General features: G+C 40.0%; 1 protein-coding gene across 1 annotated transcript in view; it reads right to left on the reverse strand.

Moving 5' to 3' along the window:
* The window catches only part of LOC119723937, a 153,580-nt gene that overhangs the window by 125,663 nt on the left and 1,696 nt on the right, over positions 1 to 26,221 (reverse strand). Inside the window, 18 exon segments of the mRNA XM_038194850.1 lie at positions 3 to 185; positions 680 to 825; positions 1,338 to 1,543; positions 2,477 to 2,610; positions 3,285 to 3,496; positions 5,043 to 5,180; positions 5,784 to 5,835; positions 5,988 to 6,162; positions 8,029 to 8,140; positions 8,822 to 8,912; positions 9,765 to 9,889; positions 11,662 to 11,711; positions 13,802 to 13,887; positions 15,347 to 15,511; positions 16,777 to 16,915; positions 18,554 to 18,587; positions 19,733 to 19,826; positions 24,125 to 24,410. Coding sequence (XP_038050778.1) covers positions 3 to 185; positions 680 to 825; positions 1,338 to 1,543; positions 2,477 to 2,610; positions 3,285 to 3,496; positions 5,043 to 5,180; positions 5,784 to 5,835; positions 5,988 to 6,162; positions 8,029 to 8,140; positions 8,822 to 8,912; positions 9,765 to 9,889; positions 11,662 to 11,711; positions 13,802 to 13,887; positions 15,347 to 15,511; positions 16,777 to 16,915; positions 18,554 to 18,587; positions 19,733 to 19,826; positions 24,125 to 24,334 — 2,352 coding nt within the window. The 5' untranslated portion in view covers positions 24,335 to 24,410.

Genomic DNA, 26,221 nt, shown 5'->3' on the forward strand with positions numbered 1-26,221 from the left:
ACACTGATTCTTCCTGGGATGGTCTCCAGAGTCTGCACAAATTCGTCAAACAGCTCACTGATCTTGCTGTCACCGTTGAAGAGATCCACGACAATGTCCACCCCTCTAACGATGTTGCCCACTACTTTGTCAATGACGATATCATACACCTTGGCCAGCTGATCAATTTGGCCGACCCCAAATTCCTAAAAATGAATTGGAATAGTTTAATATGTTAAGTGCTGAAATCCCCCAATAGGGCTCCCTCACTGAACCACGTGACCCAGCCTATATCCGGGTACCGGAACATCAGCATTGCCATTGGAGTAGTAAAAAAAAAAGAAGCAAAGTCTGTCCCGAGCCAATGTGGCCATCAGGCTAGCGTTTATCTCCAGTTTCAGTAGCATGAAACGAGTGAGAATATTTCTACTCCCCCTGGATGGGATGCTAGTCCATCACAGTTTACTCCCCCAGCTAATGCCGGTACCCATTTATACTCCTGGGTGGAGAGAGGCAAGTGGGGTGAAGTGGCTCGCCCAAGGACACAACATGTGACCAGCAGCTGGATTCGAACCCTGACCCTCTGATCATGAGTCACGAACCCTAACCATAAGGCCACACTCCCCGCCATTGTAGTAGGCAAAGATCGTAAACCTGAAATTGGAAGGACTCTGTCACCCATTTCCAATTGATAGTTTACCTGCAAAATGTTGAGGTTGTACTCAACGTATCCATTGAAGCAGAAGCGGGCTCGGACAACGTCCAGTTTCTGATCCACAAGTCCCACCAGGACAGTGGCAAACGCCTCGTCGTACAGATCCACGCGTAGATGGCCACTCAGTGGTGCTGTCAGGTAAAATACAAGGCAGTTAAGTTACTCTGGGTGCAAAATGTAGCATTTTGACTTTTACAACACATGTATAGATGGGTGAATTTGTGTGCATTCTGTCGACTCAGGATTTCAAGAAATTACATTTCTTTCTTTCATAGCCTCAAGGATGGATCCAGACAGTGAGAAAGAGCTAACGTACACCAATTTGCAATCACATACAACAAACAACAGCATGGGCATCGTGAGGGGGGGGGGGGCAGCGAACAAAGAAAAAAAGAAAAAGAGGTGCAAAATCATATTGCTGTTAATTTAATGGGTTGGGGGGGGGGGGCAAATGTCCCTGCCCACCCTTGAAAAATTGATAAATCTAGAATATGCTGGAAAGGTACAGGGATTTCAGGGCAAAATGTGCTTTGCCCCCCTCTTGAAAAACATCCTAGCAATGCCTATGAACAACAGCTATGCAATATAGCACGCAACATGGCAGGTAGACTCTGATTAGGTGACACAATTAGCCCACTCTTACCGATGCTCATGTCCAGTTGGTTCCTGATGGTCAGACCAAACTGGGCTCCAGTCTCTGAGCTGCCGACGAGCTTCTTCCAATCCTTGGACGGACTGGCCAGCTTCAACTGGAGGCCATCGAAGAAACCGCGCCGCACCCGGTGCCTGGAAGGCACGCTGTCCACCCCGGTGGCTGCTAACTCTTGGGAAGAATTCGGTCCAGAGACACTGAGGAAGAAATGAGCATTCATGGGATAAAGAAAGAGAATGAATCGGAAGTATATCACTGGAAATTAAACGTGACTAGCTTTTCCCTCCGGACATATCGTAACATTGTGTACTCATTGCTTCCTTAGGGCAAAGGAAAACAGCCACTCTTGCCTGACCTGATAACCTTCTATGTCATAGTACAGACATTGTCACTATTTCATAAGATATTTCGCCTTATCAAAACAATGTCAGCATATCTAGTAACAAGATGACAAGCTTTGCTCTCATTGACACTTAGAAATGATCATAGGCCGGAGATAGCTCTTTTGTTGTGGCTGCCCCTTGCCCGTGAGATGAGCATCCTTCCTGTCTGAGAGACGTGGTCCCACTGCTTGTATTCAAACATCTCCTTAAGATATTCTTGTTCCAAGTCCAATCGTAATCGTATTGTGTCTGTTTCTCTTTCTGATAATTTTTTGTGGATGTGTGTTAAGCACTGTGTTCTTTGCGCTTGCCACCACCCCCCCCCTCCCAACCCGGAAAAGCAAAAAAGAAAACAAGAAAAAAAAAAGGAAAAAGAGGTGTGAAGTCATATTTGCTATTAATTTAATGCACATTTAATTGGGTTGGGGTGGGTAAATGTCCCCCTCCCTCAAAAAAAATGATAAATTGAGAATATGCTAGCGAAAGTACAAGGCTTTTGGAGGGAAAATGTGCTTTGCCCCCCCCCCCCCCCCCCGAAAAAATCCTAGCGACACCCATGTCCCCTCCCCAAGAAGTTGGGGGGGGGGGGTGATATGATGTCCACCTCCCCACTTTAAAAAGTGGTGGGGGAACACACCTCCCTCTTTCCATCTCGCACTGATTGATGCCAATGTCAATGATATTTATAATGTATCTGAATGGGTCTCTACTTTAAAGTTTGTGTATTACACCAGAACGTAAACTCACCCCTCCGGGCGGATAAACTTGGTGATGTTTTGCTTGCCGCCATTCGGGTGAATCTTGTAGAACAACGAAGCCTCATATCTCACATGCTCATCCTCAGTTTCATCCAGGGCAGATTTAAGCATTATCGCTGCTGCCTGTTCATACAAGATTAAAGCAAATGAATAAAGCTTAAAGGTACAGTAAATTATTTGCAGCTATCCAAAAGTAACTGACAAAATTATTGTTGAAAAGCAAGGCACTTTACTCCCTGTGAAATGATTCGTTCTGGTCTTTTGTCACTTTGAAGAAAACAGTAAAAGAAGGTCATTTCCAAAGATATGTCTAAAGACACATCTTTGGAAATGTCCTTTCGTAATTTGTTTTTAATTCGGCAAAGCCATTAATCACTTACAAGATGCATGCGCGTGACTGGTTGCTATAATTCTTCAGTTCAGTGTGTAACATATCACATAACTGCAATCGGCTAAATGTCCTGGACGCTGATTTCGGGCACAATTCAAAACAGGGCTCGGCAACTTTTTCAATTGAAATCGGAATCCTAGCATATTGTTTTCTCAGAATAAACAGCATTTACTGAGCTAAAACTTCATCAGGTTAGTTGTTTAAGCACCCTTCTTTAGATTTTGAGCACTTTTGTTGCGTCAAACAAAAAAAATGCACAATTGATAGATTCTACCTTCAAACAAAATTTAAAAAGCTTAAAGATGTACAGTCTGCGATTTTCGAAAAATTCAACAACAACGAACAACTTAAAAAGGGCTGATAGTAGGCTGGAAGTTTGTTCCAGTGCATTAAACATTGTCGTCACCGTGTCATGATGGTAGTCTCTCATGGAGTGTAAGCCAGCCCTTTTCAGCAGTGGATGAGTAGCGCTTTGGTTGGTATAGCTCTGGATGTGAGGGAAGGAGCGATGGAGCCCAGCATTGCCGAGGGATTCAATCAAAGCCACCGTGTCATGGTGAAACTCATCTCGTTCGTCCTCAGTCAGTGATGTCAAGGTCTTCTCATATCCCCAGGGATCTGTGATGGTGCAACAAATTAGGAAATAGCTTTATATTAAAGCATTATATGACAGCTGTGAAAAAAAATCAGCAACAGGGGGGTCCAAACCCACAACCTTCTGCTTACTACTGTAAATGTCGAGACTACTTGACTCCCCAGCTAGTCTCACAACCTTGCTCTAAGACACCACTGAGTATCTGAATCATTGATTGTGGAGCCCACTGCATGTATATCAGATTCGAATCGGCCAGCAGGAAACACCTAGTCTATGGAATATCCCCTTGCACAGAAGGGCCTATAATATACGAGCAGATTCAGCGATTTAATTATGCATAACAAGACCGCATCTTGACCTTGACATTCTGACCATTCAACGGGTGCCTCTTATCAGGTCTTCCATAACCTGTTGTTGCGTTACAAAAACATGTCAGCCAAATTGTGATGCGATCAAGCTAAATGAGTCGTTTGTCGACCCCAGTCAAATTTTTTTTATTACAGATTTGAAAAGAGCACTATCTCAGCATTACTGCTGTGAAAACCGCATGCTGGCACCATCTTTAGTTCAAAAATTATTGAAGTCGGAACACCAAGCGATGTGATGAAGCGATGTGATGAAGTGGCTATATTTTGGTCTGTATCTCCAAATGAAACTTCCCGACAAAAGACTCATTTAGCTTGATCGCATCACAATTGACCAATCAACAGCTTAGTCCATATTTCTGATCGAAATGAAGTAACAATTTGTAAAGTTGACTCCGATTGCATGGCGTGGGGGGTCAAATAAAATTTGCATTGCTCACATTTTATCAGAGAGAGGGCTCTGATCTGTTAGACATCGGGTGATACTCCGAATAGGACCCAACATAAGCCAAAAATTGTTGGTTTGAGTCCCACCCTACATCTTTTTTCTCACAAACTCTGCGACAGAACTGAATGTGCAGTGCTTATAAAGTATGGTTACTTAGAAGGACAAATCCACTTTCGAAAATTTACATCAATAATCAAATTAAGATGTACCACATATATAAGAATTGGAAATGTGGCCTGTGCTTTTTTATGCCAGGGTGACGTTATGAACTTCCAATTTACTTTGATGTCCATTTGCATTGTATATAGACTGTTTGACTGTGTAGAAGACATGTCAGAAAAACCTACAGATTTAAATGCAAATTCAAATCTTCCTCACACAAGATGATTGAGATTCTTTCAGCTCAGATCTTACAGATCGTGAACACACATAAAATACATACATTCTGCGATTTGTATCCTTGTGGAGTCATTTCTTTGTTCTCGTGTACTAAAGTTTTTGAGTTTGAAAGTGTACTTTCAAAATGCTCCTGTTTTAACTAGAATTAATTTCCTGGGCTGAAATTCGTTGCATAAAATACTTCAATTTGCGACAGATCAACACACCTTGGAAAGTCCTAGTTTTTGAATAAAATCCATATATCTATTTCGTGATAACCCTGTGGAGACGTACTCAATCTTTTGTTCCCTATTGTGCATATGTCTCCACGTGGTACCGTGTACCAGATCTGATTTAAATGTACCAACTCGGACTTACCGTGAACACCCAGTTTGTCTTCTATCTGGATGACAATTGATTCTGCCTGCTGTTTGTATCCAGCCTTCCATCGGTGACCAGCTAAAGCGCCGAGCGCCAGCACAGCAACTCGCTGTATTTCAGGATCCCTCAAAAGTTCTAAGAAAATGGATCCACAGTTGCAGATCAGACAGCAGTTCGAAAAAAAAGAATGGAATATTATAGCAAAAGTATATTTCTGCTTCACTTTTCCTTTGTGGTTAAATTGTAATAAAAAAGCTTTATCCTCTACAACCGTTTGCTATTTGCCAGGTTTGCAGCACTGCTAATGTTGCTAGCATTGTCATTTTGGGCGTGATCCCTAGCTACACGACATATATGGGTTTATGGCTTCTGACTTGCACACCTTGAGCAAAGACAAATGGGGAACCGCCAACATAGGGCTGGATAGCTCAGTTGGCAGAGCGCCGGAATAGCAATCCGGAGGTTGCAGGTTCAGCCCCACTGGCAATTAATTTGTTCATTTTTTACAAATATTATAATGCAACTTGTCAGTCTCCCTTTGCAGTTTATTGAAGAATTTTAGATAAACTACCTTGTTGTCACAGAATTGTTTCTGACAATCTTCCTTCACTTTCTTAATTAAAATTATTGTCCCTTGTCTTGTCATCACAAATTTCAGAGAAGGGGAAAAACCTAACAATCTATCATAATAACAAATCAACATGTATATGATTTTTTACTTATTATCACAAAACTTACCTGGAAATTTCCCAGGCTGGAAGACAATGTCTTCAACAGTCTCCAGATAATGCTACAAATAAAATCAAAAATAGAAATTCAAAGATAATTATATTATATGATTTAAAACAGGAGAGCTTAAAGCACTACCCATCACTACTATCATAAACAAATCCAGTTAGTTGAGGGAAAACTTGGAAGAAAAAATAATTCCAGAAAACGTACCTCTGAAATGGTGTGTGAGAAGCCGGCCGAGGAAACCAGTAGTCTCTTTACCAGCTCCTTGTTTGGTCGTGGAGACAGGAGGATAAGATCCGTGAGGAGGGACTGGGGGCTATCAGACAGCATTGAGATGAGGGCATCCATCATGTGCAGTCTGTCCTGCTTGTCACGGTTACGTCTGATGAGAAAAAGGGGCGATTTAAAACATATTGTAATTCTATCTGATGCATAACAAATCACGATCCAGATTACTGTTTTCATTTTCAAATGAACTTCACAACCTTGACAAAAATTTAACAATGTTAGGGAGTCTAACTGGACTGATAAAAATAGGGGCCTAAGCAGTTAGGCAGCAAAATAAGAGTTAACTATTTATCTCAAGTTGCTAGATAGGATCGCAAAAACCGGCAGGCAAACACTAATTTTATGTGAGCACTTTAATATTGAGAAAGATTAACTACATGCATCATAAAACAAGAATTACGTACTTCAAACTGTATTTTATTGTACAGGGAAATTCTTGGTGGAGACACCATGATCAAGAGAAATGATCTTGAACACGTTGAAAACAAAGCAGAGTTTATTAACAATGTGATTTCTGATTTATATTCTGTTAGGCAGGGTTTGATGGAGTTTAATGTCGATCAAGGGGAATTGCTGAAAATGTTGAAAACTTGAAAGAATAAGTGGAGCACTGTGGTCCAATGGTTACGGTATTCGACTCATGTGCCGTGGTACGTGGGTTTGAACCCTAACGGGAAACAAAGTGCTTGTGTTCTTTGGCAAGACACTTTACTACAATTGCCTCTCTCCACCCAGGAGTATTAATGGGTACCTATGAAGGTGGAAACCAGAATGCACTGACCTCAAGCCGCTGCAAACACTGATCTTATAACCTGATGAACATGGGCATTTGTGAAGTGCTTTGAGACCCTTGGTATAAAGCGCTATATAAGCACCACATTAAGTTTACAATAATTAAATACATTGGGCAGGGTGTACGGTTTGGGAATGGGAGCTTAACCGTTTCACTCCCATGGGCTCCCTTTGGCACCAAAACTTGACGCCACTTCTTTCCCTTTGGCATCAAGCCATTCTGCATTTTGCGAAAATGTAAATAGCGCCCTCTCGACAAAATGTCTCTCTGGCATTATGCGTTGTGTATCTGACTCCATGGTTGAAGCATATCAAGTGTGCAGGCCAGTAAATCGGTCGGAAATTGCCTACGCCGGCCAAATCACGATTTGCATGCCCTCAAAATCTTCAGTATTTGAGCATGCTGTGGGCCATGAACTTGAGGGTTTGTAAAAAATATGGGTGGAAGCCGTGCACAGGACTCTGAGCTCGCAGTTCTGTGTAATTTGGATGTAATTTGGACCCTAAAAGCGCTCTATTTTGCAATGGAGTGTAGGCATCGTTTTTCAAAATGGCGATGGGCTTCAGGACTATTTTCAGGGGTGATCATCTTCAGATGGAAATTTCTCCCAAAAGTCATCAGTTGACCCCCGAAAATTGAAAAGAAAATGAAAGATGATGAAATAAGCTTTAATTTGATGTGTGTCTCAACACCTTGGAGAGTTGTGAGTATTTTTCCCGAATTTTTGAAGTGGGAGCATTTACCATTGGGGTCAATGGAAGTTTATTTACTGGTCTGCTACCATCTAACAGACCACTCAACAATTATGTGAATATAAACATTATTCCTCCTGCCCCCCCCCCCCCCCCAATGCAATGTTGCTAGGGGAATTAGCCAGATGGCCTGAAGGGGGGGGGGGGGCTTGAACTTGTTCCTAAATACATAGATTGTGTTTGCGCGTGTCCGCTTACATAATCTTGGTAAACACATCAAGGGTAATAAACATGCAGGGGGTTTGGAAGTTCACATATTGTTTACATTTGCTGGGCAAGCAATGGGCTCTGTCCTCCATGCATGAGGTACGAGGGCGCTTCACAATGAAATGTTTCCAGATGCTCTTGGTAATGGAGACTCATGAGTACTTTATTCTCCTGGGAGCCAAAGGGTTAACATATTACTGAATTATACCTGGACAGTGGTAACTTATACATGGGAGCGACAAGTTCACTCAGCTTTCTGTCAGGAACAGACAGCAAGGTTTGCACCAGAGCCCGGAAACACTTGCTGCGATCATTGGAACCTGTTGATTAAAAACAGATTTCTCCTTGTAATTTTTAGTTACAAATTGGGTGCAAATCAAATGTCACTATGTCATAATGGATATTAACGGAACTTGAATGAAAATGGTAAACAGGTAGGGGTTCTTGTCAAAGTAGGTAGGGAAGGGTATAGTATTTTTTTTTTTATTGTTTCTAGATTTTGGTAGAACCAAACCACATTTATGCATTCATTTCTACAGTTGAATATCTATAAAGAACCATGTTTAAAATTCCTAAAATTTTATTGGAAGTAAGGAAAGACTGAATCACTGCAATATCAAAGATTTTATATAAGTCTGAGGGGGAGAAAGGTTCAAATCAGAAAAAGTTGCCCTCTTTCAAGAGAAAACAAATCAAAATAAATAAATAAATGCGAAAGTTCTTTAATGGTTTGCAATTTTGAGGTCAGTCAAAGCATACACGCATGGCCTTGTGGCAGCCAGATTAAACACTTAATGCACTCTTCCACCCTCTACGTTCACAGCGGTGCAAATGGGTTCTCTGTTTTTCTTACACCAACTGCAAATGTCTCGACAGAAAGTTTTGCACATGATCTCATAAATCCTAGCACACGATCTCATAAATCCTAAGTTTAAGGCTAAACCACAACCCTTTTGAAATGTTAAGGCCCAGGTTGTAATGACATGTGTGCGCAGTTTTACCTTTTGCTGGTGCTGTCCTCATGCAGGTCAGGTTCCCCGCGATGTGCTGCTTCAGTTCTGTTGTGTTGAAATTAAGGTGTCTGTCTGGAGTCTAAAAAACAAATTCCAACAATCACCATTGTTGAATAACATAACACATTCTTGAAAAGTATATGGGATGAGTGATCATCTATGCCTCATACTGGCACGATTTCTATAGCTATAGTTTCAAACTTAGGTCTCGTGTGAATTACTCAGATACGGCTTGCAATTAAACATGTGCCTATGGAAGAAAATGAAGCCAAGTCCCAGAGACGTGTGCTGACTGCCAGCCAGAGCCTAGAAATTTGGATGTGACCTAGCTGGAGTTACCCAGCCCTAACTTTTATCATTGGATTGTCATTTAGGACAACCCAATGATAAAATTTAGGGCTGGGTAACTCCAGCTAGATGTGACCCTAACAGAAATATAGTGGCTATCGTTAAACAGCCATAATGCAAGTTTCAACAACTATCCTTACGGCACTCCAAAACAAGATTTCGAATCTATATCACCGATTTATAAACTCCCAGCCAGAGCACATTGGTAGCTCGATTGGATAAACCATGTTCCTTGCTCTATGGGTAAACAATGGATTACCATGCTGACGGTACATGGACAAGGGAGATTTAGTTTCTTTTTTCTTTTAGTAGTTTTCTTTACTTAGTGTTTTTAATCAAATCCTACTTTTTATTGAAATTTCTTAGTGATCCGTGGCTTTCTGGAAAAAAATTTTAAAGGGGAAATTGAGTCTTAGAGCCATTCGGTTGATAGTCTGGTTCCCAGAGCCAAAGAAAACTGTCAGTCTTGGGAACCAGGCTGTCGACTGCCGTAACAATAGTAGGTGTAGTAGAAAATGCAAGGGGAAAGATACGCGAAGTCTAGAGTAGAATTAGAATGATCTCATAATCAAGCATAGTTTACCAGGTTCACGTCTATTGAGTCAGTAGCAATGTCCTCATCATCTGGTGGCCCTGAAGGTGAGCGGTAGTAGGCTTCTCGGACGAAGGTCAGCTGCCCTTCAGAAACACTCCGCATCTCAGGAAACTCTGAACAACATTATATCACAAATAAAAAAAAAACTTTTTAACTTCGTAAACCTCATTGTAGAAAGCAAAACAAAGTCCCTCTTAAAAAAGAAATATTAAAAAGTTACAAAATCTGGAGCTGAATAAATACATTTTTGGACTTTATTTTCAAGTGACAATACCAATACCAGATGCATCCTTTTAAATGTCACCCAGGCAATTTTCATCTCAATTATTTTTAATTTATCAAGGGCTCACAGGATAAATTTAAGAGTTCATTTCCCAAATGTGATATACATGCACATACTTATTCATATATATGAAAAGAGGAAACATTTGCAGCATTATTAACACATATACACACTTATAGAACAGTATAACAGCTGTTTCTAAACCACATTTTTCACTTTACTGCATTCTTAAATTGTGTCTATTAGTATATGGCAGCTTGCAAAACTGACTTGCTGAAACCTGGAGAGGGCAGTATTCTAAAAGGTAAGAAAATGATGTTTATCACGTTTTAAAAACAAATTTCTTCAAATGCAATTATCAACAAGAAATACATGTAAACAAAATAATTAATGACAAAGTTACCGTCAATTAATTAAGAAAAAAAAATTGTGATTTAAAAAGGTTTAAAGGGAATATACATCATTTGCTTTTGCTGTAATTTTCAGAAATGGATGGAATTGGGGGGTTGGAAATATATAGCAAATATAGTTACACTGACTTTTTTAGAGGTTTTGGGTTCGAAAATGCTATAAAAACCAAGAAAAACAATCATTTTCCTGTAGTCTGGTTCCCTGACTCCATATAAGAAGAAACAGAGCAGTTTACATACATTGGGGAATTGTAAGGTTAGGGAACCAGTCTAGCTGGCTCGTACCCGTTCATAGGTGTGTAATCGATTGCAACAAGTGTGATGGTCAATTGGGGCCAGTATTTGAAAAAAAGCCAGTTTTTTCCAACGCTGATCGGCCGCCCAGCGTTGGAAATTAATACAAAAATACCACTTTTCTTGAAAATGACAGTATACCAGGTGCCATGATTTCTGGGATGCTTTACACTGTCATTCACTAACAGTCCAGCAAGGTATTTCAAAATGATTTGGTAGTTTTATTTTTTGATGTTTGCAAATGTTGTATTTTCCCTTTAACTAATCAATTTATTTTCCAGGAATTAAGGTTCTTAACAAAATTCTAAGTGGGGGGGGGGGGGGGAGAGTTGCCCCGTTCGTTATTACGCCAATGCTTGTGTTGTCTTTCAATTATAAAGTGTTTTTGCACAGCAAAAAGCCTTACCTACAAAATGTTCCTCGTTATGACAAAATAAACCAATCTAGAATTTACATTCATAAATACCTATGACAGTTTACCCATTTATATTGGTCGAGAGCCTGTCATGGTAATTATCAGCATCCTAACTTATAGTGTTTAAAACTGGTGAAGTACACATTTATTCCCTTAATTATATGTTGCTGAAATTGGAGAAATGGTGAAATGCAAACAATGGCCCAAGATAATGTCGTTGACTTTTCCTTTTTTTTCTGACAACTATTCCTGGAACAAGTAATTCGATATAAAGAACAGTCTTGAAAATGAATAAAGAAGAAATCATGTAGATTGAAAACATCACTCATTTCCAAAATATCATTATCAGGAAATTATTGACAAGAGCGAGTGAGAAAGAATCATCAAAAAGTGTAAACATAAAAAAAAAAAAAAATTAAATAAAAAAGTTCTTGTAAATAATACTTCAAAACAATGTTTAAACAATATACAATGTATAATTACCAATGTCGTCTCCTTTTTCTTCTTCAGTTCTGTGGACCCCATGCTCAAATCTGTAAATGTAAACCAAACAATTATTCTACCATGCTCTTAATTGATATCCAATGACTTGTGCGTATAGTCAAATTTGGAGGCTACATCATTACAACTTTGATATAATGTGAGTGGTGCTTCCACTAGCTGAAGGACTATATGCCGGGGGAAAAAATACAAGCAATATGTTGATAGTGCATGGGTGTCACTGTAAAACGTTTAATTCGCTGCATTTGCCCTGCAGATAATCATGCATAGCATGTTCAGAAAATCTGTCATGGGGCGAATGCTGCTATGTATGTATCAACTGGAAAAATGCTTTGGTGACTGGGTCTCAGTAACATGTCTACTTCGTGCTGAGATTGGTCTAACCTATTCATTATTCTAACAGGTGCTATAGTAATTGATCGGAAGTTCGGTCAAAACGATTTAAATTCCTAAGGGCCATTATTTGGTGGTTACCCGGCCACTCTCAATAGGCAGCTAGGCATACTACCGAAAGAATCTCAAGGGTCATACACAAAAGATGTTGTAACAAAAAGAGATCGTCAGTTTATGTGGCTACAGAATGTAGATATAGCCCACTTCGCGTTCATGAATTTCTTACAAAGTATAGTTGGGGCCAAATCTGCAGTTTGTTGCTTGAATTGATGCACAACTAGAAGTTCAAACATGCATGTAAAGACAACATTGAGTAGGCATAATTTCTATTTAAATATAAAATGGGCATGTGGAATGGATTTAGTCGAAATTTTTTAATAAGATCGACTGTGATTCGCTATTTTCATCAACGTTTAAATTCAGTCCAATCATGACATGAGCGTGATAAGCTTTCCTTCAGTTTACCGTTAAGCCTTACTTACCCTCAGCATATAACTTAATAAGGAAAGATTCCCATATCTGGCCATCACTTGTCACCCTGTGCACAAACCCTATGCGACTGGTCTGAAAAATTTCTCAGTAAAAACTTCAATATTTTCCCTGCTAATTTTGACTTTTTAGGACATTATTATCACTCTCTGATGGCTGATAGGTCACCGAAGGGAAAAAATAGTGATGGGCAAATATGGGTATATTTCCATTTACAATAATATCCACCAATTTCAGATAGAAAGCGCCAGGGCATTTGTTTTACAGAATAGTTCCAGGATATTGATTAAAACTTTCATTTGTGTAGTTTGGAAGAACATTCGCAGTCATGGTACATGTAGTGTGGTAAAACCGCTGACGTTTATTTCACTAACGACGTTCAGCTGCGGCGCAATGTCCAGTAATTTCACACAAGAGTCTCTTATGTCGGCTGAAAAATCTTTCGAAAAGTTCAGGGAATTCCTCAGACGTCACGTTCTTGCAACAAGCTTCGTTTAAAACTCAATTCTCCGGTCAGTCAAAGGCCGTGGAACCAACTAAGTGCAAAATGTTTACCGCTAAAAAAAACCCACAATGGCCGTCCGAAGCGAATAAGATAAGAGCGGGAAACGTGCCAAAAACCAGACGAAAACTGTCCAGGGCGTAATACGGTCCAATTAACCGGATTACCGTGTATCACTGCGCAGCAAGTGTTTTCCCTCTTCTTTTAAATGGTTTGTTTATTTTATTTATGTCTTTAGAGAAAATAAACAGTTCCGTATTAATTGGGATAATATCAGAAAGGTTTATCGGCTGATAAGACGGAAACAATAAGTCACATTGTGACAACGAAGCCCTATTTTCTGCAACTGGCGGAGGAACACAAGATAAGACCATCCCTAAAGTCTCAGTGTTTTCCGATGGACAGAAAGATCGATCCTTATTGGTCAAAAGTAGTCTGGGGTGATGCACTCATTTCTATTCTCCAGTTTTGGCAGAGTTTGAATAAACAAATTCTATTGGGCAAAATATCACACCTCATTTGCATGTTTGTGTATTCCATGACCAAACAAGGTGTTGATAATGTATGTAAATAAGTTCACGTAAATTTGTCCCGCGATGGGCGGGTCTTAGGCGGAATATGCAGGACTTATGTCCGACAGTATATAAAAAAAGCCCAATTTATAGAAAACATTTTCTTCTCCAATCAATCTTTATAAAATGGTAGAGGAGTACATTTTAAATGAAATATAAATCTTACCCCGGTGCGGACTCCCTTGGTGCCTCATAATGTTCCATTATCTTCACCATTGTTGGCAGTTGCATACCCTTGTGATAGTGGATCTCCTAATAAAAGTTAAAGACAGCATCAGTCAAATCAGTATCACATCACATTCACTTTTTTTTTATTAAAAAGTTTTTTTATAAAATTTAATAAAAATTCATTAATACCTAAGACAGTTTACGCATTCCTATTGGTCGAGAGCCCGTCACGTGACCAGTCTTAAACGGATGATATAGACATGGCTAGCTGGTCTTAAACACTTTTCAAGTGTCACATGGAATTTTGACTCACATGAAATCCGGTGCCTTTTAACGTTTCATGGGTTGAACGTTCACATTCCTCACGTATGTATGCGCAATACTACCAGTGAATCAGTATTTCATGGTCCGAAATTCACACTACACCAGCCCAGCTGCGTTTTGCGCGACATCGCGCAGTACGCGCGACGCGCACGCCAATGTCCTTATAAGGTAACGAGTGGTGGAGGGGCATTCCATATTATAGTCAGAGGGGTGTTTCGTAAAACATGAAGTAAATTTGTTGAACAAAATGGTTGGCAACGTCTACTTTTTGACTTGTTTTGATTTTTGCGACATCGCGCAGTACGCGCGACGCGCACGCCAATGTCCTTATAAGGTAACGAGTGGTGGAGGGGCATTCCATATTATAGTCAGAGGGGTGTTTCGTAAAACATGAAGTAAATTTGTTGAACAAAATGGTTGGCAACGTCTACTTTTTGACTTGTTTTGATTTTTGGACCGAAAAGATTTGTTCTTTTTGACCAAAAAGGTATTTATGAATGGGAATAAATATGTGTTCGGTCGGTATTAAACACTCTGTTTAAGACTGGTGGGAGACTGGATGGGTGATAATCACCATCGGCTTCGCCTCGGGTAATTATCACCCATCCAGACTCCCACCGGTCTTAATAAACAGAGTGTTTGAACACACATTTATTCCCTTTATACAGTATTGACAGTTGATGAATTTTATTTTTACCTTACTAAAAGGGATGTCCAGTAACATCAAAGAATAAGTTCCTTTCAATGAAAAAGTTTGCCCAATTCAAAGTAATTTTTAAGCGCTGGCAGAAGCTTCAACATGTCACTCTTGGTTTGTCGATCGGTCGGTAGGTCTGTCCCCGGAAAATTGACCAGAACGGGCCATCTATGTTTCCCTTAAAATACAACTATCATTGACCAAAAACTGACAAAATGCAATGCCGTCGTCAGTAAATGCACTCTTCGCGAAAATAATGTTTCGGAACACAAGACACGCCCCTTTGTCTCGATGGATGCGCACGCGCGTCTATTTTGCATATGAAGTGTGACATTCCGGAACCGGGTCGGGGCTTATTGGGCACTCGCGCTTGTTTTAATTCAAAAATTTCTTTTGTTCGAATTTACCGTAGGCTTACCCTGACCAATAATTTGTGTAACCACATAGGGACAAGACACGTCTGGGATTTTCCCTGCTTGAAAAAAGGCAAATTTATCGTTTCAACTCGTGTGTACCGCTTACCTTTTGGTGTTTGGATTTGCCGTAAGGTATTGGGTGAGTGCGTCTAGTCTTAGTGAAGACAATAATGCCATCATTGCCCGGTGCCATCTGAGCCGTGTAGGACGACTCGTGGTGACCCTCGTGACCCGTCTCATTGCAGTCGTAGCTCCAGCCGCTTTCCTTCAACTATTGAAATGTAGCACAAATAACATCTCCCCTGTTCATCAATCTTGACTTTGCCGACTCGATACAAAATTACGAGTGAATTCGACGCGATTATATCTTGAAGAGCAAAGTGAATTAACCCTCAAAAATCGGCAAAACAAGAACATAACTTTCTGACAAACGCACTGTGAGAGGAGTTTATTATGATTTTGTACCTTGAGAGAAATTTTTTTATGTTCACTTGAACATTTCTGAAGTTGTGTTCAAGTGTGGCACATTTTTGAAACTCCACCCTATTTGTGTAAAATGTTCATCGGACGCCACCTTTTATTATAGGACGTTTCACATGATTTTTCAATTTTTTTTTGTTCTCCCAACATAATAATTTGTGTGTTTTGTTTTAACAAAAAATAAACCCAATTAACGTTTTCCCAATTTTGGGCGTCTCCAAGTCCTCTGAAAATGGGCTTCCATTATGAACCCACCCTACGACAGCCGAATTATTTACGGGCCGCAAATTATTAGAATTTTGCAAAGAAATAATTCAACAACTAAAAGTCGGTGGATTTTGTTCGTTCGATGCCTCATCCAAAGATGCTTACTTTATATTTCAGGGTGAAACTACATATAGCACGAGGTACTTCCCTTTTTTTCCATGGACGTTTTTGTTAAAATTACAGTGCCAATATCTAACTGAATTAATTTGAAACTCGTCAATACAGGGTGAGTAAACAAAAAAGAAACCCAAATTGCAGGACCAATTTTTGAATGAAGTTTTACCTGAAGCATTTTCAAAATCTAGGATATAAGAGCCCAGCCATTACGCTTTTTTTTAGTACCAGAATCATTCAAATCACTCATGTACATTTCAAGTTACGGAATTTTGAAAACAAACAACGTTTTTAAAGTTCTGTCCACGGATAACTAAAAAGGTAAGTGTTCTTTCAGCAAAACGAAAACAATTCACATGAATCCCTATGAGAAGTGTTTCCGTGTTGCTGAAAGAACACTTACTTTTTTTGTGATCCACGGACAGAACTTTAAAACGGAGTTGAATAGTACATGAGTGATTTGAATGATTCTTGTACTAAAATAAAGCTTAATGACTGGGCTTTTATATCCCACATTTTGAAAGTGCTACAGGCAAAACTTCATTCAAAAATTGGTCCTGCCATTTGGGTTTCGTGGTTTTTTTTACTCACCCTGTACAAAGGTTTGGCAACATGTACTGTAAGAATTGGGGGGGGGGGGGGAGAAGTGCACAACGTTTGGGAAGTCCATTATACCTTTCCATCGGGCGGATGTTGCAGATTACTCGCCAACAAGCTGGCCAGACCTTTCTTGGCCACTATCACGTGTTTGTCCTCGTCACGTGGGTAGTACACCTGACCGATCGCTCCATTCTCGCTGAAGTCGAATGAAAACCTGCGACACAGATTTAAAATCGACTTTCCATCTAAAAACTCGAATATTTCGCTTTCTTCAAAGTCACTAAATCCGTCATGTCCACGTGTTATTCTATGTAAATTGGACGTTTTTTGTAGTTCATAAAATTAGAAACCTTGCCAACAAAATGTTTTGAACCGGTAACTTTATTGAGGTGTCCGATTATTCATGTCAGTGTTAAGTTCGCCTATACACAAGGAGCTGTATGCTTAAGTTCATTGTTGCTTAACCTTACACAACAATCAGATGTCACGGTTGTTACCCTTTCAAATGGTAAAAGGGCTTTATTGTAGCGCGGTCATTTTTGTAAGCATGCTTGCGGCATTTTGTGTTGAGAGTATTATACCTCCGTGGGCAAACAGATTTCGCACATGAAATGCTCAAACTACCATAACTCAGAGACATATTACAGGCGTGGATCCAGGGGTGGGGTTTTGGGTGTCCGGAGAAAAAAACCCTGTGTACATTTTCAGATTTTTTTGCTGATGACTCCCCCCCCCCCCCCCCCCCCTGCGAACATTCCTGGATCCGCCCCTGTTTATGCCATTGCCACGATATGTCCGTCACTTATGCTTAAGGCCAGTAATAGCTACTAATCATAAGTTTAAAATAAGTTCTAAAAATAGCTAAAACTTGCTGTCAAAAGTAGATTTCCTTTATTTTGAACCACCCTGTATATTCACATGTTGGAAAATCGGGTATACCTTTGCTCAAATTACTTCCAGAAACTAAAAGATACTTTCACCGCAGTCGGTGTAACTACGGTGCTGATAAGATATCTAATGTGATATGTCGAATGGCGAACACAGTGCAATGCTAACGCAGAGGATGAACTAAGCCGGAATCCCCATTCAACTTAGACGAATCCACGCACGCGTGATCACTTTTCAGTACAAGTGTATGTACACTCACGAGGCCCCCTTCAATGGAGAAACCATTACGCAAGCTATTGTACAAAGCAATTGTCTGAACAATAGCTAGCACAATGCTTTCGCCACTGAAGTAACAGCGTGCCCGGATTGGTCCATATTTTGTTAAACTGTACATGTTGTAGAATAAGAAAAAAACGGATGCAAAACTGCGCATTCCCAGCATAATTAATTTTGTTGGTTTTATGATGTCTTTTTTTATTGTACCTATTTCACTTTTCGCTGTCTATGTCCCTTCAATACATGAGTGCTACAGCATTCTGTTTGGATTGAGAAGTGCTCAATATAAAGAAGGAAGAACAATTAGTATAATGTGCGTTGGCCAGGATCGCGTTGCGCCATAATTTTCTGTTGTTCGAAAAAAAATTGACCGAGTTGTGGAGACTAGTTTCGACCTTCCCACCAGCATGGTCCCCACAATAACTTCATACATCACGTTCGGTCCCCACAACTCCGAAACAGGTATGGATGTTAGGGTTTTATTGTGTAAGGGGTCGTAAGCTTCAACCCCCCCCCACCCACCCACGGCCACACAACCCCCCCGCACCCACGGCCACACCCCCCCCCCCCGACCCCACACCCGGATCTACCATTGCGTGCCTGAAATGACACAACACAACAAGTATTCTTCTATTTGTTCGGATCCGAGTTGTTTGGACCATCAACAGAAGGATCCTTGACAACTTACCACTCGTTAAAATCTCTCTCCTCGCTCACAGGAACTGAAATGAACAAATTTGAACAGCAATTACAAACCAGGACAAAAGATTGTATTGGCTTTCAAAAACCTGGTCAATCGACCTTGAAACACGTCTGTTTATCGTTGCCATGGCGAGCTTTGAGAACAAGGTTGTTATTTTCAACAAAGTCTTTTGCCCCGAGCCACGGGGCAAATCGACTTGTCAAGAACTATTATTCACAATTCAAAGGCTATCCATGGTCAGTCATTCAATGGAAACGCCAAACCGGCAAGCAAATGCGTCAAACGTCAAAAAGGTCAAGTAGCTGTTCTGAAAAGATTCCACAGTTCTGATCAGACTCTCTATATTTATGATCCCATCTCAAATTTTGCACATTGCCCTCAACCCTATAACTCCTTAGCATAATTTACTAACAACCCGTACCCGTCCTGGCAAATCCCAACACCATATGTGACCTGCCATATCATAATGAGAAATAACCCCCACCTTTGACTTTTTAAGTTACGTACATCATGTTAAAGCGTAAATTATTGGCTTTCCAATGGTACCAAATTTATTATGTAGCCTAATTTATTCCAAAGATATGCCACAGGAACTTTAACAGTGTCCTGCCGAACTTCGCCAACCATTGAAAAAAGAAATACGCATTGCGCCGCCAACGTTAGAGGAAAACGTTCTTCGGTTTCCAACTTTTGGGGATATTTTTCCTAACAAAAATGCATAGTGTGATTCTTGGATACCTTGGCTACTCAAAAAAAAGACAAAAAAAACAATATTGATTTTGACCTGATTTTTCTAGTGCATCCAACTTCAGGCGTTGATTACTCAAAACATGGTTTTGGGGAACATTCCTCATTTTGCCACAGTAGGACACATATCTGGGAAACTGCACACACATTATTTCTGACTTTGATTTGGGAGGTGTCAGGTGTTCCAACCCAATAGAAAAGACTGTCAGTTTAGGGGTAGGCCTACTGTACCCATCCTGACAGATTCCAACAAATATGCCGTTGGGGTTTCATGGGTTGAGTTCCGTTAGAGTTTTAATTAATCTTGAAGAAAGAAAAGAAAAAGAATAAGAAATTTAAACCATATGGAGACATTTCAAAGAATCACAAATTAGGATAGGATGCCCTTGACTGGGCATGTGCAGATGAGGCACTTACCTCGTTGCTCCTCGCTGGTTACTGCCGCGGAGTGAACCCGGAGGTAAATCTCTTGTTGATCGCTGTGAGGCCTTCTCACCAAAATGAAGCCGATCTGAAGCACACACACAAATAATCAACTTTGATTCATTATGACGTCCAGCGTGTTGAAAAAAATATGTATTATTGGAACATGCTTTGCTGGAGACAAATGGGATATCATATTTATGTTCAAAATGCCATCGGTTAAAAGTTGAAATTATTTAGCGATTGCCACTGTAATGTGAAGTCCATTTTCAGGGCAGGGAAGGATGGACATCTGCAACAGTACTTATTCGGGACTACTTCTTGTCCAGTATACGCGTTGGCCAGTATTTTTTTTGAGTGGATGCAAAGGCGTCAAGGCCAAAGGGCGGAATTTGATATTGATATCATTCCTTGTTTTACTACTGTGAAGCGTACATAATATTCTTAAGAGACTGGTACAATTTTGAAAGGGTGTCACCTTTAAAAACAAATCCGGGCCAAAAAATCCAGATACCGAACCCGATTTGTTGTGTTTTTTTTTAATGTTCGCCTCGGCACCCACAACTGGATACAACACGAAGTTATCCGTTCGCATGTATGGTGTTGTTCCGAACGAAACAAAATGTTTAATAACATTAACCATACATTTGTGTTTAACGTCAGATCCAGACGTAAGGAGGTTATCACTATCAGCTGAAACGGCGAGGCTTGATTTACAGATAAAACAAACTATGCTTGTAAAAGGCTCGCACATTGGAGAATTTGAATATGAAATCTGTAGTGGCATATAGGATCATTAATTTACGGGAAATGGTACCATACGGAGACTTTCCAATAGACTTGTGAAGCAAAACAATCCTAACTTTAATGAGCCCTAACACTAACCTAGCCTTATCTTATACCCTCACCAAACTTTATAAATTTGAGTTTTTGCATCGCGAGGAATCGATGGTTTTGCCTAATAGGACTTGAAACATTAGGGAGAATTTAAATGTCTCGGAAATCACCTTCAAGAAAACTGCATTAACAAGCTCCAATGTTCCCCCGCGGGTATTAATGTGAAACCAATGTTCTCCCAAGCGAATTATAAACTGTCACACTTAAGATTCATAATTTTTGGAACAACTTGTGTTAATTTCCGACAGAAATCTTTAAATTTCATTTAAAATAGAGGCTGTTTTCTGCATATGCCCTTTTGCTGGGAACATTTTGGTGATAACGCGTTCGAGCATAAGGGCGTAAGCGCATATTTGTGCCATATATATATTTGTGCCACTTTCCGTAAGTTGATACTATAAACATCAGTATTGCCAGCATTACACACATGTATGACCGTGCAGAAAAAAAACAATTAGTAATGAATAGGTGAAGAAACACTTTTGTTATTCATATTAAAATGTTCTTTTCATTAAATTTTGTAACACACTCTCCAAATCATCATAATGAAAACATATCTTCTGGAATTGCGAACCTCAATTGAAGTCGGATTTGAACAGGTGCCATGTCTTGTCATGTCATTATTAGGCCTAACAATGTAGAAATTGATTTTTGAGTGTTTGTGTTGAATATCCCAGGTTTAACATTATAAGCATCATGAAACATTTTTTTCCTCAATATTCCAAGGACACAGAGCCCGTTTCTGCTTGCAGCATTTTTTTTTTGGACAGGCTGTATACCGAATTCTTATAAAAAGGCGTAGGCCTACTTGGATTAAAGATCGTACTGGTACTAAACACCCCGTGAAATTAGCCCACACGGATTGCTGTCATTTCAAGAAATCAAGAAATGTAGGTGATTTCCAGCGATCAGTGACTTGGCTGATTTTTAGATAAATGAGTGCTATAGACGAAATCGTCGTGCTGAAAAGGTTGTGCAAGCTTCTTTTTTTTAAACTGTTTCCTTGAAAAGGGTAGTGATCCACTCAACTGAAACTTCAACAGGTTAGGTTTGAACATTCGTCCTTGGATTTTGAGTGGTGTTATTATTGGAAACGAACAAAATGCATGAAAAGCAAATGATCCAGTATGCTTTTAAAGGGAATGTACAACGTTTGCTTTTGCTGCAATTTTCAGAAATATGATTTGGATGACTAGTATGTTATAAAATATTGTTAAACTGACTTGTTTCATGTTCTGGGCTTGTAGATGCTGGAAAAAACCAAGAAAACCTATCATGTTCTTGAAGTCTTGTTCCCTGACCCCACTTAAGATGAAAAGAAGCAATTAATAGACTTTGGGGAATTGTAAGGAGGTCACAGAGAATCAGTCTAGTAGGCTTGCACCCCTCCACAGGTGTGTGATCAATTGCAAAGAAAAGTCAGAATAACTAAATATGAAAAATTAACAACAGTTTTTGAAAAAAGCCTGTTTTCTCCAACGCTGGTCGGCCGATCAGCGTTGGAAAAATACAGTTTTTCTTGAAAATGTCAGCCCACCAGGAACCACGATTTTAAAGGATGCTTTTGACTGTCAGTCCCCGGCCCTAACAATTCTGTAAGGTATTTCGTAATAATTTGATCATTTCGTTTTTTGATGTTTGCAAATGTTGTATATCCCTTTAAGTGCAGTTTTTCACTAATTCTGAGCATGTTCAAAGTCTTTTGTATTTTTAGTCCTGTTTGTCCTTTGTTACAAAAATGCGGTTTAGATACCGGCCTTGCCTTGCACTTCCATACCCAGGGTTGTAAATTGTGGTCACAAAACGATAAGGTTCAATTCGCTTACTGAAAGTGCAACCACGCACAGTAAGATATAGTAATCTATATAGCTCGACGGATGTTCAAAAAGTTTCAGGTTTTTCCTTTTTCCTGGGAACTGGGAACCACAAAAAAGCTGAACTTTAATCAAGGACAGGTGGGCCAACATAATATCCCGGACTTCCTGGTTTTTTTGGGGTTTGTTTTGGCATAGCTTGTTTGTTGTTAGAAATTTACTGTGCCCTCTTCTTTCAAAAGAGTGAAAATTCAGCCCATTCAGGGTGAACATTCACTCCATTCAGGGTGAAAATTAACTCCATCTATCTGACTGAAAGCAGGGACCAGACATTTTAGATTGAAATTCATGCAAACGAACAAAACAAAAACCACGAGTTTTCACTCCAGTTTCAACGGAAGTGGTTCTTTTCCAAAGTATTGCAGTCTAAGACTTGACGGATTCAATTCACTCTAAATCGTCGTGTCCCCGGAGAGTGACTTTTTTTCCACAGAATCTAACACTCTAAAAACATAGTGTAAATTTTTGTTGAGTAGAGTTGTTGGGTAAAATAATTGAGTAAATGTTTTAACAATTATTGATTTAAACCCCAAAACATTATTACGCATCAATAACAAAATACGGGTTTTACCATTCCACACGGTAAATTATGCTCAATAATGCGTAGCCTGTGAATCTAATTACTCCGGAAAAAAATGATAAGCGCGTTGTTGTTTACTCCGACTAGGGCAGAAGTTACGCTGTGTGAGGTAAACCATGTACATGTATACAGCGTGTCCCCAAAAAAATTTCCCTCAGATAGACTGTTCAATTAATTCCAAAATCAAGTATTTTTCTCAATTTAGTGTTCAGATTTAGAAAGCCCATTTAATTTTGTTACTTCTGTGAAAATTTCATTGGTCTCGCTTCATTGGTTTTGAATACACCGTCTATTATGTAACAGCAGTGCTTTTCAGCCCATTCCAAGTTTGCAGTGCTACATTTTCTGCACATTGAAGGACAAATCATCAGTGGAACACACCCTGTGAAAGCAAACACGACCAGTGGAACTGAACTTTGATTAGTTTTCATTTAAAAAAAGGAAATGAACTTGACTTAAGTTACTTAGGCTAATAACAAAACAAGAACACAGTTGTTGAAATAAAAGTAAAGCATGGAATAAGGTATGGTATGTCTGTAGTGTGCGTTTCTTTTTATCAAACTTGGAATGGGCCGGAATTAAAGCACTGCTATTACATAACAGCTTGTGTATTCAAAACCAATGAAGCGAGACCTTTGAAATTTTCACAGGAACTACAAAATTAAGTGGGCTTTCTAAATATGTAACTTTAATTGAGTATAAAACTTGATTTTGGTAATTATTCTGTGGTCTATGAGAGGGACATTTTTTTTGTGACACGCTGTACATCGCATTGTAGGCGCGCGGATTGTTCAAGATGGAGGACGTACGCGAAACTTTGACGTCGTGGGGATTGGCAGAACTCGTCCCCATTTTTGAAGGAAAGTTTGAACTACGAGAGTTTAGCTCACGGCATGCAGCCTTCTACACATCGTAGACTATTTTGGTGTGGTAAACGTGCGATCATCATGTATTTTTCATGCTAATTCGTGAATTCATTTTAATTGCTCTTAAGTGCAGGATTAAAACTTGACCCAAACTTGAAGTTTTAAATACCTTGGATTCCACCTGCATTGTCCGAACCTCCTTCAGGTCCGTGGAGGACTGGTAGGTGTAGATGTACTCGGTGTCCGGTTTGAACCGGATGAAACTGGCCAGGACTGGATTGATCGAGCCGGCAATGACGGCCAGGACCAGAATGACCCTGAGCAGGGTGGTAGCACCAGCAGACCGGAGATTGGGCCTACGTGAGTCGGTCACGGCCATCGCGGAAGATCTGGGCCAACCCGGGCCAGCTGCGTTAGTCCGGGTGCCCGGTAGAACAGGAAAAGGCTTGAAATTTCTGCAGGAAATAAAATATAAATGACAATTTGGATATATCTTTTGTTGTTAGTTGACTAATTTCAATCCGAGGTATAGGCCTGTCCGCGGGTTGTGCTGAAAGACACGAATTAATGGATTTGCTCGATGTGAATAAGCCTTAATTTGGAAGAAAAATATAGGGCCTACTATATTTAACAATAAAACTACCACACGCTGCGTGGTATTTGGGTTAAAATTATTGTTATTGTTGTCAGAATGTACTCCGTGCAAATAAAATAACTGTAATTAAAACCGATGGTTGAATTATGAGATATGCAGATGCTGGAAATTAACGTCCAATAGTGTTTTACTCAGCGGGTTTCGTGACACCCACTAGCCGGGTAAAGTCAACCTCGTACCCAGGGTGTCGAGCAGTACGCGCCCATCACTACCTGCTCTCTCACCCTGGTATTGGACATTTGCATGTGCAAGATTTTTGAACACGTATGCAAATGAGGAATAGTCTGGTGCCTGCATGTGCGTTACATTAGCGTTGTTTTTGTATGCGGTGTCTGGGGTAAAAACAGAGTCAATTTGTAGCAGCGCGAGCATGGCGTGAGTTACGAAAACACGATTTTTATTCAATTAAACTGTTACGATCTTAACGAAACAATATGCAGTATCACATTTCATATTAATATTAAAAAACTGGAAAGGAAATTAATATTTTCGAGAAGGCGTGGACGAATGATCGCGAAAACACGTACTGCACGTTGTGAATAACAACACCAAGTACACGATATAAATCCATTACTAGCCAATTGCGGTATCGAATCAAGATACAGGAAGAAAGTTTCCTATCCAGGGTTTACTATTGGAAACCGTGTTGGAAATAAAGTAAGCACTGGGGACGAGGTTGGGGTAAAGTCATATACGAATGTTTACTTTGACCTCAATTTGCATGTTGACCCTAAGTGGGCGTGGTCAACCCTATTAAAGCAATTGTGCCACATTTTTCATCATCAACGTTATGTTTTACGTAAAAGTGATACGGTTGGGCAGTTTTCATAGAGATAACGTTGAAATATTTAAGTTTTCAGTCTGAAAGAAACAAATTTGCCCCCCCCCCAAAAAAAAACCCACCGAAAAACATTTTTTTTTTCAAGGTGCCAACCGTGACCTCAGAGGAAAGTGAAAGACATAGACATCAGACAGACATGAGACAGACAGGCGAGACAGCGTAGGAAAAAAAGATACACGAACTATTCATCGCAGTGCGATTTTGTTCATGCACTGCTCAACGACTACATTTTTTTCGGCGTGCCCTACCCCGGGATTGTGGCCATGCGGCTAGGGTTCGTGACTCATGATCAGAGGGTCAGGGGTTCGAATCCAGCTGCTGGTCATAATGTTGCGTCCTTGGGCAAGCCACTTCACCCCCACTTGCCTCTCTCCACCCAGGAGTATAAATGGGTACCGACATTAGAGGAATAACCTGCGATGGACTAGCATCCCACCCATCAGGGCCTTGAGTAATCCAAGAATTAACATCTCCACAACTTCAGAGAAGGTCCCCAATTACAAAGGATCGAAGCAGAAATTGAATAATCTGGAATTCAAGTCGGCAGTTTGAGGAGGGTCTTGTTACCATTGTATTAAACCATTATGTACGCAATGATCCCAATCTTGCATATTGATGTACATGGGCGTCGCCAGGATTTTTTCTAGAGGGGGGCAAAAAAAAATTTGCCAAAAAATGCTTGTATTTCTCAACACATTCTCGATTTATCAGTTTTAGAGGGGGGGCAGGGACATTTTGCCCCCCCCCCCAGATCATTAAATTTACACCAC

This window comes from Patiria miniata, unplaced genomic scaffold, assembly GCF_015706575.1.
Source record: "Patiria miniata isolate m_02_andy unplaced genomic scaffold, ASM1570657v1 HiC_scaffold_17, whole genome shotgun sequence".
Lineage (NCBI taxonomy): Eukaryota > Metazoa > Echinodermata > Asteroidea > Valvatida > Asterinidae > Patiria > Patiria miniata.